The 15,438-nt window shown below is 42.2% G+C and overlaps 2 protein-coding genes across 2 annotated transcripts in view; both read left to right on the top strand.

Moving 5' to 3' along the window:
• The first annotated feature begins 3,108 nt into the window (after window positions 1-3,108).
• LOC119901289 (lon protease homolog, mitochondrial-like) lies at window positions 3,109-7,417 on the top strand. The gene is made up of 3 exons (XM_038716903.1): window positions 3,109-3,256; window positions 4,369-4,533; window positions 6,728-7,417. Exons 1-3 carry the CDS (start codon window positions 3,146-3,148, stop codon window positions 6,881-6,883), a joined length of 432 nt encoding a protein of 143 aa, XP_038572831.1. The 5' UTR covers window positions 3,109-3,145; the 3' UTR covers window positions 6,884-7,417.
• A 3,848-nt stretch (window positions 7,418-11,265) lies between these two features.
• LOC119901290 (leucine-rich repeat-containing protein 24-like) overlaps window positions 11,266-15,438 on the top strand; it is a 59,375-nt gene continuing 55,202 nt past the window's right edge. Inside the window, 1 exon segment of the mRNA XM_038716904.1 lies at window positions 11,266-11,798. The gene's annotated coding sequence lies outside the window, so the exon portion shown is untranslated.

Raw genomic sequence — 15,438 nt, forward strand, 5'->3', positions numbered from 1 at the left:
GCATTTGGCCATATTGGATTGGGCATTTGAGCATTTAGTGAGTGGGCATTTGAGCATTTAGGATGGGCATTTGAGCATTTAGGAGTGGGCATTTGAGCATTTAGCAGTGGGCATTTAATATTTAGAATTGGGCATTTGGCCATATTGGATTGGGCATTTGGCCATATTGGATTGGGCATTTGAGCATTTTGGGCATTTGAGCATTTAGGAGTGGGGGCATTTGAGCATTTAGCAGTGGGCATTTGAGCATTTAGCATGGGCATTTAATATTTAGAATTGGGCATTTGGCCATATTGGATTGGGCATTTGGCCATATTGGATGGGCATTGAGCATTTAGGGAGTGGGCATTTGAGCATTTAGCAGGGGCATTTGGCCATATTGGATTGGGCATTTGGCCATATTGGATTGGGCATTTGGCCATATTGGATTGGGCATTTGAGCATTTAGGAGTGGCATTTGAGCATTTAGGAGTGGGCATTTGAGAATTAGCAGTGGGCATTAATATTTAGAATTGGGCATTTGGCCATATTGGATTTGGGCATTTTGGGAGTGGGCATTTGAGCATTTAGGAGTGGGCATTTGAGCATTTAGGAGTGGGCATTTGAGCCTTTAGGAGTGGGCATTTGAGCCTTTAGGAGTGGGCATTTGAGCCTTTAGGAGTGGGCATTTGAGCCTTTAGCAGTGGGCATTTGAGCCTTTAGGAGTGGGCATTTGAGCCTTTAGGAGTGGGCATTTGAGCATTTAGGAGTGGGCATTTGAGCTTTTAGCAGTGGGCATTTGAGCTTTTAGCAGTGGGCATTTGAGCCTTTAGGAGTGGGCATTTGAGCCTTTAGGAGTGGGCATTTGAGCATTTAGCAGTGGCATTGAGCCTTTAGGAGTGGGCATTTGAGCCTTTAGGAGTGGGCATTTGAGCATTTAGCAGTGGGCATTTGAGCCTTTAGGAGTGGGCATTTGAGCATTTAGCAGTGGGCATTTGAGCCTTTAGGAGTGGGCATTTGAGCATTTAGCAGTGGGCATTTGAGCATTTAGCAGTGGGCATTTGAGCATTTAGCAGTGGGCATTTGAGCATTTAGCAGTGGGCATTTGAGCATTTAGCAGTGGGCATTTGAGCATTTAGCAGTGGGCATTTGAGCCTTTAGCAGTGGGCATTTGAGCCTTTAGGAGTGGGCATTTGAGCATTTAGCAGTGGGCATTTGAGCCTTTAGGAGTGGGCATTTGAGCATTTAGCAGTAGGCATTTGAGCCTTTAGCAGTGGGCATTTGAGCCTTTAGCAGTGGGCATTTGAGCATTTAGCAGTGGGCATTTGAGCCTTTAGGAGTGGGCATTTGAGCATTTAGCAGTGGCCATTTGAGCATTTAGCAGTGGGATTTGAGTTTAGCAGTGGCCATTTGAGAATTTAGGATTGAGGAGTGTATGCAAATAAGGGGCGTGGCCCAAACACTTGAGGCTGGGTTTGAATCTGCTTGTGTGCAGAGGCACCTTATGGTCAGCAGAGGGAGCTCAGCGTACACTGCAATGAAACCAAACAGAGCGAGTGAGCAGTGCTGGAGGGAGGACTATACTTTATAATGTAATAAATTCAACTTGATGAAAGCGTTGTAACATTTCTGTGGCCTCACACAAAGTCACCAGTGAAAGGAACGCTATTGGTCTGGATATCATTGGATAATCCGTAATTCCTTTGTAATTCATAAACAAAAACATCTGTTTTTGTTTCAAAACAAAAATGAAATCACCTAAATACATATTTAGTCTATATGTATTAATACATATTAAAATACATACTTTGAAATTATCCTTATGCACAAAAGCAGTGATAAGCTGAATTTTTTTTTTTCCCAGAGGAGAGGCGTTTACCAAGGCTGTAATTTGAGTCCCACACTGTTTAACATCTACATAAACTAATTAGCAGTGTAATAGGACCAATGTATAGCGCCAGGACTCCAGAATCAGAATCAGCTTTAACTCCAACTCCAACTCCAAAATGGAGTAGTCTAGTCTTGGTTTTATGCAGATGACCTAGTGCTGCTGTCCCCACAAAAGAGGGACTACAGCAGCAGCTTAACCTCCTGGAACAATACTGCCAAATTGGGCCCTGACAGTAAAAAAAAACAAAACTCAGATCATTTCAGATCTTTCAGAAAAAACAAATGCCACGACAAAATGCCACTCTAGGTAACACCACCCTAGATCACAAAATGAACTACATCTACCAAGGCCTTCAGGGAACACCTCTACGGCAGTGAATGCACAAAAATAAATAGCTTGTGGAGCTCTCTATGCAATTGAATAGAAATTCTATATTAGTATCCCAATTAAAATCTCCTGTAAAATATTCAACAGTGTTATTAAGCCGATTTCACTCTGTGGAAGTGAAATTTGGGTTCCACTCACATGTCACACACACCTTTCTCAAGCCAGCACTGCTTTACAAACACCAGTTGGAGTAAATCAAATGATCACTCAAAGAAAAAGTACTTATTTGGAATATTGGGAGGAAGAGACAAAAACCAACACAAACTAGATTGGTATCTGGCCCTAAACAGAGATTATGAAATGTCTGGATATCAAGCAGAGGCAGCTTCTTACAAGTACAGACTCATTGATCCTTGCAGTTGAAAAAGGGAGCATAAGAAGTCCTGGTTACCGAGAGTCTATGAGCACTCTACCACAGGGGAGGTGGAGACAGAGACATGTAATAACTATAGAAGCATTACAGAGAAATATTTGAGAAATTCCATCCATTAATAATGGAATTTAAAGAACTTGAAGATAACAATAAATTAAGAATAATCCTAGGAGAAGGACATATGGCAAACTTTGTCGCCAAGTAATTGTTCCTGTGTCACTACTTAACAACTATTGCTCTTTACATTCGACGCATGGCAGGTTAAATCTTGTTTACTTTTATTTGTAGTTTAGGTTATCTGTATTTGTATTTTTTTGTTTTTTTGTAATTTATAACTGCTAAATTGAATTGATTGGTTTTGATTGGATTAATCTTGTCATATTAAATGTAAACTTTTTTGGTTTGTTGGAAACCGCTTTGGCAACATTGTTTAAATTCCATGCCAATATAGCACACTGAACTGAACTGCATGTTAAAGGTGTTGGTACTCCTCTGCAGGTCAGCTGGGTGATGTTATGAAGGAAAGTGCAAAGATCGCTTCGACCTTTGCCAGAGCCTTTCTGATGACCCAGGAACCAGAAAATCACTTCCTGGTTAACTCCCACCTGCACCTGCATGTCCCTGAGGTAACCATGGCGACACAGTACTATAAATAAATGACTTACTGATTACTTTGCTAGGGATGCACTGAAAAGAAAATTCTTGGCTGAAGCCGAATGTAATTAAAATATTTTTAACAGGTACATTCGCATTTTTGCTTTTTTTTTTTTTTTTTTTACCATTGCATAAATTAAATAGTCAATATGTGCCTTTTACTCAGTGTTTCCAACGGGATTTGGAGAGACTATGGTGGGTGGGTCTGAGGCCCGAGAGGGTCCGGTAAAGTAAATTCTCCATTTGTGTCCATTTATTTTTAATGGACACATGTAATGTGTTTTATACTTTCTGTGAATATAATCCAATGAATCTTATTTCCATCCTGTATAGACGCCTTATTTTAAAAACCGGATGTTGTCACATGTGTATCCTCGCGCTAAATTCATCAAGTCCGACCCAATTTGATAAATAATGTTGTTTGTGGTTCTCGTATGGTGTAACATGAACTTCTTCATGAACACAGCCTCTCTTCAGGTAGGACTCTCATACTGCAACACTTGTCTTTGTAAAGAGAGAAATTGACAGGATAAAGTCCCTAACCTGCCTGTCAGCTCGCACTCTTCCATTTCAGTGGATTTACCATAAAGGCTTGAATACGTGTGCACTCCAAAATATGTGCGGCTAGCTTAATCGCCTTCTCAGAAACGAGTGACAGAAACACTTAGTGGTTCAGACCCTTTGTTGCCTTTTCTAAGAAGTCAGCCAGATGGGTGGATGTGCTAGGAGACAATTCAGCGTGTCAACAGTGTCTGCAAACGGCCATTTTGCGTCTTTCTTGAACACTTTAAAATCCTTCCACACTGCCATGTCAATGTAATTGTTCAGTAAAATTTAATCAGTCTTAGGCAGAACACTGAAAGTGCTTTTTTGCTGTATTTGGCCGATTAATTTCGGTGGCCGGACATTCGGTGCATCCCATACTTTGCATAATATATATATATTTTTTAAATACTTTTTATTTGTGTTGCATTTTTCAAAATATATAGATTTGAAAATATTCTGTGCTAGTATCAAAAATACACCGTGGCTGACAGCAATGCACATTCCTGTCTGTTTGTCTATAATTGTCACTTGTTTCTAGGGGGCAACTCCTAAGGATGGACCAAGCGCTGGCTGCACCATTGTCACAGCACTGTTGTCCCTGGCAACTAGCCGGGCGGTGCGTCAGAACGTAGCCATGACTGGTGAAGTGTCACTGACCGGCAAAATACTGCCAGTAGGTGGAATCAAAGAGAAAACTATTGCTGTAAGTACAAGACACACACACATATGTGTGTATATGCCTGCGTTTATATATGTGTATATATGCATCTATATCAGGGATGGAAACAAACACCAGCCAAATGCGGATGGATTTAGGAAGGCTACCTGCTACATTGGCAGCTATTCAGCAGACTGGCATTCTTGTTGGTTGTGTGTCGCACTTAAATTGGTCCCCGATGTACTAAAATCGTGTAACACATGGATTAGGGGCATTCATTGGTTGTTGTTTATGTTCTTTTCATGTTACTTGTGTTTGTTAGATTTATAATGGGGTGGACGACAGGAGTTGGGAGGGTAGAGTGTAGCCGCTTTCTCGCGCATATATACAGTGGGTACAGAAAGTATTCAGACCCCTTTAAATTTTTCACTCTTTGTTTCATTGCAGCCATTTTCCAAAAATCAAAAAAGTTCATTTTATTTCTCAGTAATGTACACTCAGCACCCCATCTTGACAGAAAAAAACAGAAATGTAGAAATTTATTAAAAAGAAAAACTGAAATATCACATGGTCATAAGTATTCAGGCCCTTTGCCGTGACACTCATATTTAACTCAGGTGCTGTCTATTTCTTCTGATCATCCTTGAGATGGTTCTACACCTTCATTTGAGTCCAGCTGTGTTTGATTATACTGATTGGACTTGATTAGGAAAGCCACACACCTGTCTATATAAGACCTTACAGCTCACAGTGCATGTCAGAGCAAATGAGAATCATGAGGTCAAAGGAACTGCCTGAAGAGCTCAGAGACAGAATTGTGGCAAGGCACTGATCTGGCCAAAGTTACAAAAACATTTCTGCTGCACTTAAGGTTCCTAAGAGCACAGTGGCCTCCATAATCCTCAAATGGAAGACGTTTGGGACGACCAGAACCCTTCCTAGAGCTGGCCGTCCGGCCAAACTGAGCTATCGGGTGAGAAGAGCCTTGGTGAGAGAGGTAAAGAAGAACCCAAAGGTCACTGTGGCTGAGCTCCAGAGATGCAGTCGGGAGATGGGAGAAAGTTGTAGTAAGTCAACCATCACTGCAGCAATCCACCAGTCGGGGCTTTATGGCAGAGTGGCCCGACGGAAGCCTCTCCTCAGTGCAAGACACATGAAAGCCCGCATGGAGTTTGCTAAAAAAACCTGAAGGACTCCAAGATGGTGATAAATAAGATCTGGTCTGATGAGACCAAGATAGAACTTTTTGGCCTTAATTCTAAGCGGTATGTGTGGAGAAAACCAGGCACTGCTCATCACCTGTCCAATACAGTCTCTACAGTGAAGCATGGTGGTGGCAGCATCATGCTGTGGGGGTGTTTTTCAGCTGCAGGGACAGGACGACTGGTTGCAATCGAGGGAAAGATGAATGTGGCCAAGTACAGGGATATCCTGGACGAAAAAACCTTTTCCAGAGTGCTCTGGACCTCAGACTGGGCCGAAGGTTTACCTTCCAACAAGACAATGACCCTAAGCACACCGCTAAAATAACGAAGGAGTGGCTTCACAACAACTCCGTGGCTGTTCTTGAATGGCCCAGCCAGAGCCCTGACTTAAACCCAATTGAGCATCTCTGGAGAGACCTGAAAATGGCTGTCCACCAACGTTTACCATCCAACCTGACAGAACTGGAGAGGATCTGCAAGGAGGAATGGCAGAGGATACCCAAATCCAGATGTGAAAAACTTGTTGCATCTTTCCCAAAACGACTCATGGCTGTATTAGATCAAAAGGGTGCTTCTACTAAATCCTGAGCAAAGGGTCTGAATACTTATGACCATGTGATATTTCAGTTTTTCTTTTTTAATAAATTTGCAAAAATTTCTACATTTCTGTTTTTTTCTGTCAAGATGGGGTGCTGAGTGTACATTACTGAGAAATAAAATGAACTTTTTTGATTTTTGGAAAATGGCTGCAATGAAACAAAGACTGAAAAATTTAAAGGGGTCTGAATACTTTCCGTACCCACTGTATATATATATATTTACACTTTGGGCCCAATATGGACATTTTCACTTAGGGGTGTCCTCACTTTTATTTTCCAGCGGTTTCAATAAAAATGTGGGGGTGTACTCACTTTTGTGAAATACTGTGTATGTATTTGGGGGGGTCTTGCTGGATGAATCCACAAACTGACATTCCAATCCTTAGACCAAAAAGGCAAAAACATGTTATATAGCTGTATTTTCTTATCTGTCAGGCCCGTCGTGCTGGTGTGACCTGCATCATTCTGCCATCTGAGAACAGGAAAGACTTCTCTGACCTGCCAGACTACATCACAGAGGGCCTGGAGGTCCACTTTGTGGATCATTACAGCCATATCTACCCCATTGTCTTCCCACAGATCCAGTCATAACTTTCAACTGTAGTGCTAAAACCACACCAATATGGACCAAGACATCTTTTTATAGGATTCCAAAACCTGTTTGCTACCGCACAACAGCAGTTGTCATTCTGGTTGTAGAGAGTAAAATTCAGTTATTACTTTTGGACTGATTCTTGTAAATATGCAGTTTGGACCCTGAGGTCCTGCTGTGGAGGACACAGGACCCCCGAATGTAGTAAGACTGTCATCTGATAAGGAGGACATCATCACTGAACTGAAACCTTTCAACCAACTGTGCCAAAGAAGGACATACACAGTAAAGTGATGGTGATGATGAACACTGGCTTGTCATCACAGGATATGATCGATGAGTAGAAGTTGGGGTGGCAACTTTGCTGCTAGGTAGCTTTTTACCCACAGCTCTCTTTATGCAGGGCTGTGAGTGGACTCCATAGATTTCCTATATTATTTTATATTATTATCGGCTATTATTTGTGATGATGATGTCATTATATAGTATATTGATGATGATGATGTTGAAATTAAATAAACAACTCTGCTGGCTGCTGTTGTCTGTTGTCTGTCTCTAATCAACCTGCGAATGGATTTTATAAATGTATTATTTTTCCACCTGCAACATAAAGTATTTGATGGATTATTTTGAGAATGTGAAAAATTATTAAAATTAACTCTGTGGACTAAAGTTAAAGCTCAATAAATATACTGAACTATTAATTTGGAATTTTGGTTACTAATTAAATTAAAACTATAACAAAATTACAATTAATAGATAGTGGATTGAAGGAGAATTATTTGGAGAATATATTCATTCAAAATTACTACTACTAATAATAATTACTCTGGGCCCCCATTGCACAGTACATCTCTGGAGCAGCCTTCCTATCACTACAGGACATTTACACCACCAGGGTAATCAGGAGGGCCCACAACATCTCTTCACTCTTGCCGTTAGGGGGACACTACAGAAGTGTGAAATCGAGGATGAAAAGACTATCGAACAGCTTCAGAGTCTAGAACAATAAATCCTACACTACCTGCCCCACTCTCCATCACTCCTATTGACTTTCTGTAGCACAACGCACAGAGCCTCACCCTTTGCACTAAGGTTGTTGTTTCCAAATAATCTCTGCTGCACCTTACTTTATTCAGCAGTCTGTATATATTCTTGTTTATTTTAATTAATACGTTTATATTTAGATATTGACATAATTACATATTTATTTTTTACGGGAGACCTGCAAAGTAAGATTTTCGTTGTATGGTCTAAAGCCGTTTTTTTCTGTGCATACGACCATAAACTTCTTGAACCTTGAATACACAAGCATTTATTTACAATGTAAACAAAACAAAAACACACAAGATGAAACTAACTAAATGCATTAAACTAAAACAAAGAGAACATACAGAGCTGTGTCCCTGGTAAGGACAGTGGGGTGAGTGTGAGAACATGTGGTCAAACAAAGGACAAAAGGTGTTGCTGTGACTGAGGAATGTAGTTACATAATCTCACGTTAACAATGATCAGTTAATGTTAGAGATAAGCTTTGAAACTCTCCATAAAGCCTGGGGCGAGTTCAATCTCTAAACGTCTTTTCCGAAGGGAAGGTACAGAGTGGAGTGAAGGTGGAAAGAGAGCGAATCAGATTCAGAAGGAGCTTTATTGCCAAGTAGTGTTTTACACATACGAGGAATTTGCTGTGGTGATAAGGTGCTACACGTAGACAAACATACAGTCAACATAAATAAATGTAGAAATATATATAAATATGGAATGGAAGAACAACGTTGCAGACAACATAAAAATATACAACTACAAAGATCAACAATCAACAGCAAATATGTGCGACGTGCCAGGTCTGAGCCCGACACGAGATGAAGCAGTATTTACATGTGCAGAGACATTTGTATTATTTGAAAGGGGGGAGTGTCAGTGGGGGACCCGGGCCTTGTTTATGAGGCTAGCTGCAGACGGGAAGAAACTGTTTTTGTGGCGAGAGGTTTTGGTCCTGATGGACCGCAGCCTCCTGCCAGAGGGGAGAGTCTGAAACAGTTTGTCTCCGGGGTGGGAGGAGTCAGCTGCAATCTTTCCTGCACGCCTCAGAGTCCTGGAGGCGTACAGGTCCAGAAGAGAAGGAAGATTGCAGCCAATCACCTTCTCTGTGGAGCGAATGATGCGCTGCAGCCTACCCTGAACAGAGCTTGTGCTGCTGTTTTTATCAATGAGGTGATGTAGGTGATATATCATTGACCAATCAAAGCTGTTTTCGCATTGGTGTGACTTTCTTTTCTGAGAAAGTGAGTTCAGTGACAAAAGTTGACACTTGACAAAAGTTCAGCCAAGATCACAAATGAACAACCTCAGCTCCATGAGGTCAATGTGATCCCAACAGAAGTATATAGCTGCATTTCGACCAAAGGAATTATACCCCAGAACTAGGAACCTTTGGAGGAACTCACTGCGTTTCCACCGGAGGGACCAGGGTCTAAATGTAGTTCTGGGGTCTTCATTTTACCCCAAAAAAAGTCCCTGTGGGGGGTAGTACTTTCCTTTTCTTCAAAAAGAGATCTGGAGACTTAAAAGTCCCCGGTAATTTTGGTCGAAAAGCGGCTTATATCTATATAGGGGCGGCTGTTGTTCAAGAGGGAGAACTAGTCAGGTCAGTGGTTCATTCCCCGGCTCCTCCAGTCTGCATGTCAAACTCATTGCCAAATTGCTATCAAAGGTGCTCCATTGGTGTGAGAGTGTGTTATTCCATTCTGATGAGCAGTTGCCACTGTGCATGGCAGCTATGAACATGTGTGAATGGGTGAATGTGACATGTAAACCACTTTAACTGGTGGGAAGACTAGAAAGGCCTACAGTCCGTTTACCATCAGGGATGGAAAATCCACCCAAATGCAGGTGGATTTTCCATTTGGTGGCTAAATGTTGGAAGCATAGAAGGATATCTATTTAACAGTAATTAGCAGCAGACTGACAATGTTTGTTGTGTGTCGCACTTAAATTGTTCCCCGATATACCAAGGGATCTAAAATTGTGTAACACACGGATGAGGGAGGTTCATTGGTGGATGGTTCTGTTCATTTCATGGTACTTGTGTTTGATTGGTGTAGATTTGTAAGGGGGTAGCCGTTAGGGGACAAGGTACAGGGGTCAGGAGGTAAAGAGGGGAGAGTGAGATGTAGCCGCTTTCATATGGAGATCAGCGCGGAAAGAATTATTCATACTAAACAAAAGTTTGCAGCATTATCTCGCAACCATGTGTGTTTTCACATTACCGGAACCAGCGGTGTGTTAAAAGACTGTTAAGTGTAACGTTAACACAACCCAGGCATGCCGGCTGTGGCTGTCACCAACTTTCCCGGCTCAGAGGTGGATCAAGTTGGACCCCCCTTTCCGGCTCCGTACCTTTCATACAGTGCAGCGAGCCGGCAGATCAGCTCAATACCCCCGTGAAAGAAGGCAGAGTGAAAGCTGGCTAACGTTAGCTAGCAGCGTAATGTGGCGACATTTAACCTTACCGCCAAGCCAACAAAAAAACAAAAAGGAGGCAGAGGAAAAGGAGGCTGAAGCTGAACATAAAAAAATAAAGTTGGTGGTCCAGTCAGAGTCAGACAGATCTTCTAATGGCTAAGCTCATTGTTATGAAATGTTATGCGTATCAGTTTTGTTCTAGCAGTTTTTGTGGTAGGCCTACTAGCTGTACCCTTTCACAGCAGAATTTCTTTCTTTGGTGTGGATGGGCAAACAACCAATAAACTACCCTGGATCTTGATTGACATGAAAAGTGGCATTGGGAGAAATGGAATTGTGAAATAAGAAAAGACTGACTGTGGAATTTCATTTGATGTTTGTTTGTCTATTAAGGTCTTATTTATTTATATTACTAATATTGAACACTTGGGGTCCTGTGTAGAACTCAAGGCCCACTTATTAGCTTTTTGGGGCTGTCTCATTGAGTTGAAATTATTTTGACATGAGGTCAAGAACGATTGCTCACATTTCCATAACAACAAAATATCTGTTAAGAGAGGCATAAAGGAACTATGGTGGATGTTCAGGCACAAACTCCTCCTCCAGGAAGTCTGAAACATAAATCCTGTTTGGGTGAATTCCTTAGTGTTGCTCTAAAGCAGGCTCTAGGCTTCCTGGGTTTGCACTAGAGGCTAGAAAGTTTAGGGTAGTCTTTGATGCTGTGCTTTCTACTTTGACATCTGATTTAAAAATCTACATCCTGAAAAAAAACAAAAAACAAAACAGTGCCTACACAGTTTTAGGGAAGAATTTGACTTGTGTCATCAGTGGGCAGGGAGGCCAGTCTGTATCTAACATAAATCACATGGCACACTCTACAGTAGCTATAGAGAAGCTTAATACAAAGTAAATAGGCTATAACGATATATATTTTATGTGTGTTTTAATGTATTTTGTCAGAGTGTTAAAATATGTCCGACTTTGCACATCTGCAGTGCGGGTTGACGTTGGATGTGATGCGGCTTTTATTGTGAATAATTGGAGGCGGAAGTCTTTCTCCTGTTGCTGCGGAGGAACCCGCGCTTGACTGTGGTCCTCAGGATCAGCGTGGGCTCATGAGAGGATGCGCTGGGAGAAAGCGGGGAGTGGGCGAACAGCTGGGTGTTGGGATTTAACAGAGACACCTGATCCGTTTTACACTGGTTTACACTCTGCTGCTGGGTCCACCGTCCGGCCTGCCGCGGTCTGACGCTCCGCCTGGTGCCTGCTGCCCGTCGGGCCCTGTAGAAACATCCATCAGCTGCTGTTCTGCGTTCAGATGCCTGGAGCTTCATCTTCATCACCGAACAGAAAATCTGAATCATTTGGATCGTCTCAGTAAGAGCGGATAAGAAGGCGTCGTGCTGCGCACACATCAGTACGGAGTGCCCTCCCTCCTTCCTCAGCGAGGTATGAAACAACAACACGTCGGTGGAATGATTCTGCTAACGTGTTTGTATAGATTGAGCTTGGACGTCGTTGTATTGCTGGAGGTTTCTCTACACTAAGGCCATGTAGGCTAAGCTCAGGTGGGCATGCAGCCTGCAGTGCTTTGCTGTTGTTTACTGTGACTGTGTGTTGGCTCAGTCTGTCCAGGTGGCCTGCAGCACCGCTGGATTTTCAGGATTACATGTAATTACAGTGACTGCATTTCTCTCTGTGATGGCTTTATGTTAATTAGTCAATGGGAATGATGTTTTAATATATTGTTCCACAGTGTGCAACTAGCCTTTACGGTGCCCTAATCAAAACTGGAAACTTGAAGAATGATCAAAATAAAATCACAATAAAATAAGAAAGTAATTCATTAAGGGTCCAAGCCCGAGTGGGGCTCGAACCCGCGAGCACCGGCGGAGCTGGGAACCCTATTGTAATCGTTCTGGGTTTTTTTTCTTTTCTTTTCTTCCCTAAAGAAAACTCATACTGCGGCCTAGACGGTAAACGGTACAGACGCGAAAATCATAAGATAGGTCCAGGTCACCGCAATGACCTCAGGCACAAAAAATCGCACAGTTCTACCTCTAGGGGGCGCTAAAAGCAAGGTCAACACATTTGGCTTTGTAACTCCCGCATATGCATACGAAGGTGCATATCACAAACCTTATATCCATGTGGGGGATCGACCTGGATCGTGTGGTATAGGCAATGCCCACTTGAATTTTTTTCACAAAATTGTGAAAACTGAAAAACCAAATTTAATTAACTCCTCTGAAGCGGCCAGTCCGATCAACACCAAACTTGGCACAGACGATCTCTGGACCAAGCTGATAAAAGTTTGGGCTCCCAGATTGACATGCGAAAAATTGTTGGAATTATAAGCTAACAAATGTTTGCGCAAAATGCAAAAACAGGAAGTTGTGTCATATCTTAGGTTTGGAATGGCAGATCGACACCAGGATCTTATGTGGCATACCCCCCTGAGGGGCTGTGCAAAATTTGGTGCAATTACCTCTTAGGAAACGCTATTTAACACAAAATATTTGTTCCTTTATAACCACAAGTCACATTGACATGAAATCTGAGGTGAGTTGTTCAGGACAGTCTCCTGACTCCAGTCACCAAAGCTGACCCTAATATGCCCATAGGTGGCGCTGCTGTTATTGCACATCAAAGATGTACAAAAATTCCCATTGACTTAACATTCATTTTATATTTCCATAACCACAAGTCCGATTGATACCAAATTTGTGTCATATGTTCCGTGATGATACCTGAAAAATTTGCAGTTCAGCTTATAGGTGGTGCTATAATCGAAACTCAAATACCGTGGGAAGCAAAGGACGGGAAGCTTGGACCCCACTTATAACTGGCAGGTGTGACAGGCAGAGGAGGTGGCTGATGAGTTGCAGGTGCGGACTGTCAGCTGGGCTCAGGAGCAGAGAGAGGGGGAGACACAAACAGGCAGGCCAAAACACAATGGAAAAACAGAATCACAAGAAAAAAGGAGAAATAAACAGGACACTAACAGCCGGGCTGCCACCACAACAGGGATGTTATAGTGCTGAAATGTTTAATGGCACTGTATTTGTTATTGTAATTGCTCAATTGTTATTTAGTAGACTGTATGCTGTTGGGATTTACTGCTGCACATTCCATAGGCTACTGAGCTTTTAGCTGTTGTCAGATATTAGAAATAACTGAAAGTCATCAGATGTTTAAGTTTAGGTACTTGCTTTAATCAAATAATCTTAGTAACAGTCCACGTAGAGAAATGTTTCTCAGGCAAACAGCAGCAGAACTCTTTAGTGAGTGATGCTGTGCAGTTGTCCAGCTCTGAGAGGAAAAAAATATATTAGTAGAGCAACAAATCACCCAAAAGGCTTTAGTTTTTGAGATACCCCTAGCTGAGAAACCACAACCTTTTTATTTTAATATGTCTAGTTTGAAATGGATGGTTGTTTAAAAATATTTTACTGTAAAATTGGTTGGGGTTTTTTGTGGTTGATGTTTGGATCCTCCCCAAAACCTAAAATAGTCAAAATTTTGATTCTGCTTTATCACCTGTATCTCTGGAATTGATGATGTCACCAAATTTGGACAGAATGGTGCAGTAAAGCAAACTTTTGTCCATCTTTGAAACACAGACCAATCACCAAAAAAATCTGTTTTATGTACCAAAAAGTTGGGGTTTGACTACTGACTTCACCCTCTGATGTCACCAGCCCCTAACAAGCAACTAATGCAGCCAGCACTTCAAGCAGACAAATGCAGTGAGGGTCTATTGGTGTAAATGTGTGAAGAAAAGTAAACAAACCGTAAATTAACCTTCTTTATTATTCAATTCAATTCAATTCAATTCAGTTTTATTTATATAGCGCCAAATCACAACAACAGTTATCTCACAGCGCTTTTCATAAAAGAGCAGGTCTAGACCGTACTCTGTGATGATATTTACAGAAGCCCAACAGTTCCCACCAAGAGCAGCACTAGGCGACAGAGGCAAGGAAAAACTTCCTTTTAAGAGGCAGAAACCTCGAGCAGAACCATGGCTCAGGGTGGGCGGCCATCTGCCTCGACCGGTTGGGGTGAGAGAGAGAGAGAGAGATGTAAGGAGAGAGAGAGAGAGATGTAAGGAGAGAGAGAGAGAGATGTAAGGAGAGAGAGATGTAAGGAGAGAGAGAGGGGAGGGAGGCAGCCTACACAATATACACACAGAGGTACACACAGTGAAGGTAATGTTGCTATAGACTAAATGAAAAATGGTACAGATATTTATAATAGTGTTAATGGTAACCATCGTAATGTTAATGATTATAATAACAATAATAACAATAAGACTAGCAAAAATAGTCGTTGCAGCAGAGGGTGTCGAGCAGGAACACGGGGGCAGCAGGTGACCCGCAGCCACAGCTCCAGACTCCACAGCTCCAGAGCCAGAAAACCTGCAGGAAGTGATAGGAGAGAGGAGAGAGACGAGAAAGCACAAGACTACCAGAAAGGGGAGAAGTTGTGTTAGTAACATGCAATAATGGGATGAGGTTGCATACAGAGGGAGAGAAAGTAGAGGAGAGAGGAGCTCAGTGCATCATGGGAAATCCCCCGGCAGTCTAGGCCTATGGCAGCATAACTAAGGGATGGTTCAGGACTACCTGAGCCAGCCCTAACTATAAGCTTTATCAAAGAGGAAAGTCTTAAGCCTACTCTTAAATGTGGAGATGGTGTCTGCCTCCTGAACCCAAACTGGAACCTGGTTCCACAGGAGAGGAGCTTGATAGCTGAACGCTCTGGCTCCTAGTCTACTTTTGGAGACTCTAGGAACCACAAGTAACCCTGCATTCTGGGAGCGCAGTGCTCTGGTGGGGTAGTAAGGTACTATGAGCTCTTTAAGATAAGATGGTGCCTGACCATTAAGAGCTTTGTAGGTAAGAAGAATGATTTTAAATTCTATTCTGGATTTTACTGGAAGCCAATGCAGAGAAGCTAAAACAGGAGAAATGTGATCTCTTTTCCTGGTTCCTGTCAGAACACGTGCTGCAGCATTCTGGATCAGCTGAAGAGTCTTAATGGACTTTTTCGAGCAGCCTGATAATAAGGAATTGCAGTAATCCAG

The sequence above is a fragment of the Micropterus salmoides genome, unplaced genomic scaffold, assembly GCF_014851395.1.
Source record: "Micropterus salmoides isolate LMB-PRFRI ecotype aquatic unplaced genomic scaffold, ASM1485139v1 Ms_hic_scaffold_13, whole genome shotgun sequence".
In the NCBI taxonomy this organism is placed as follows: Eukaryota; Metazoa; Chordata; class Actinopteri; order Centrarchiformes; family Centrarchidae; genus Micropterus; species Micropterus salmoides.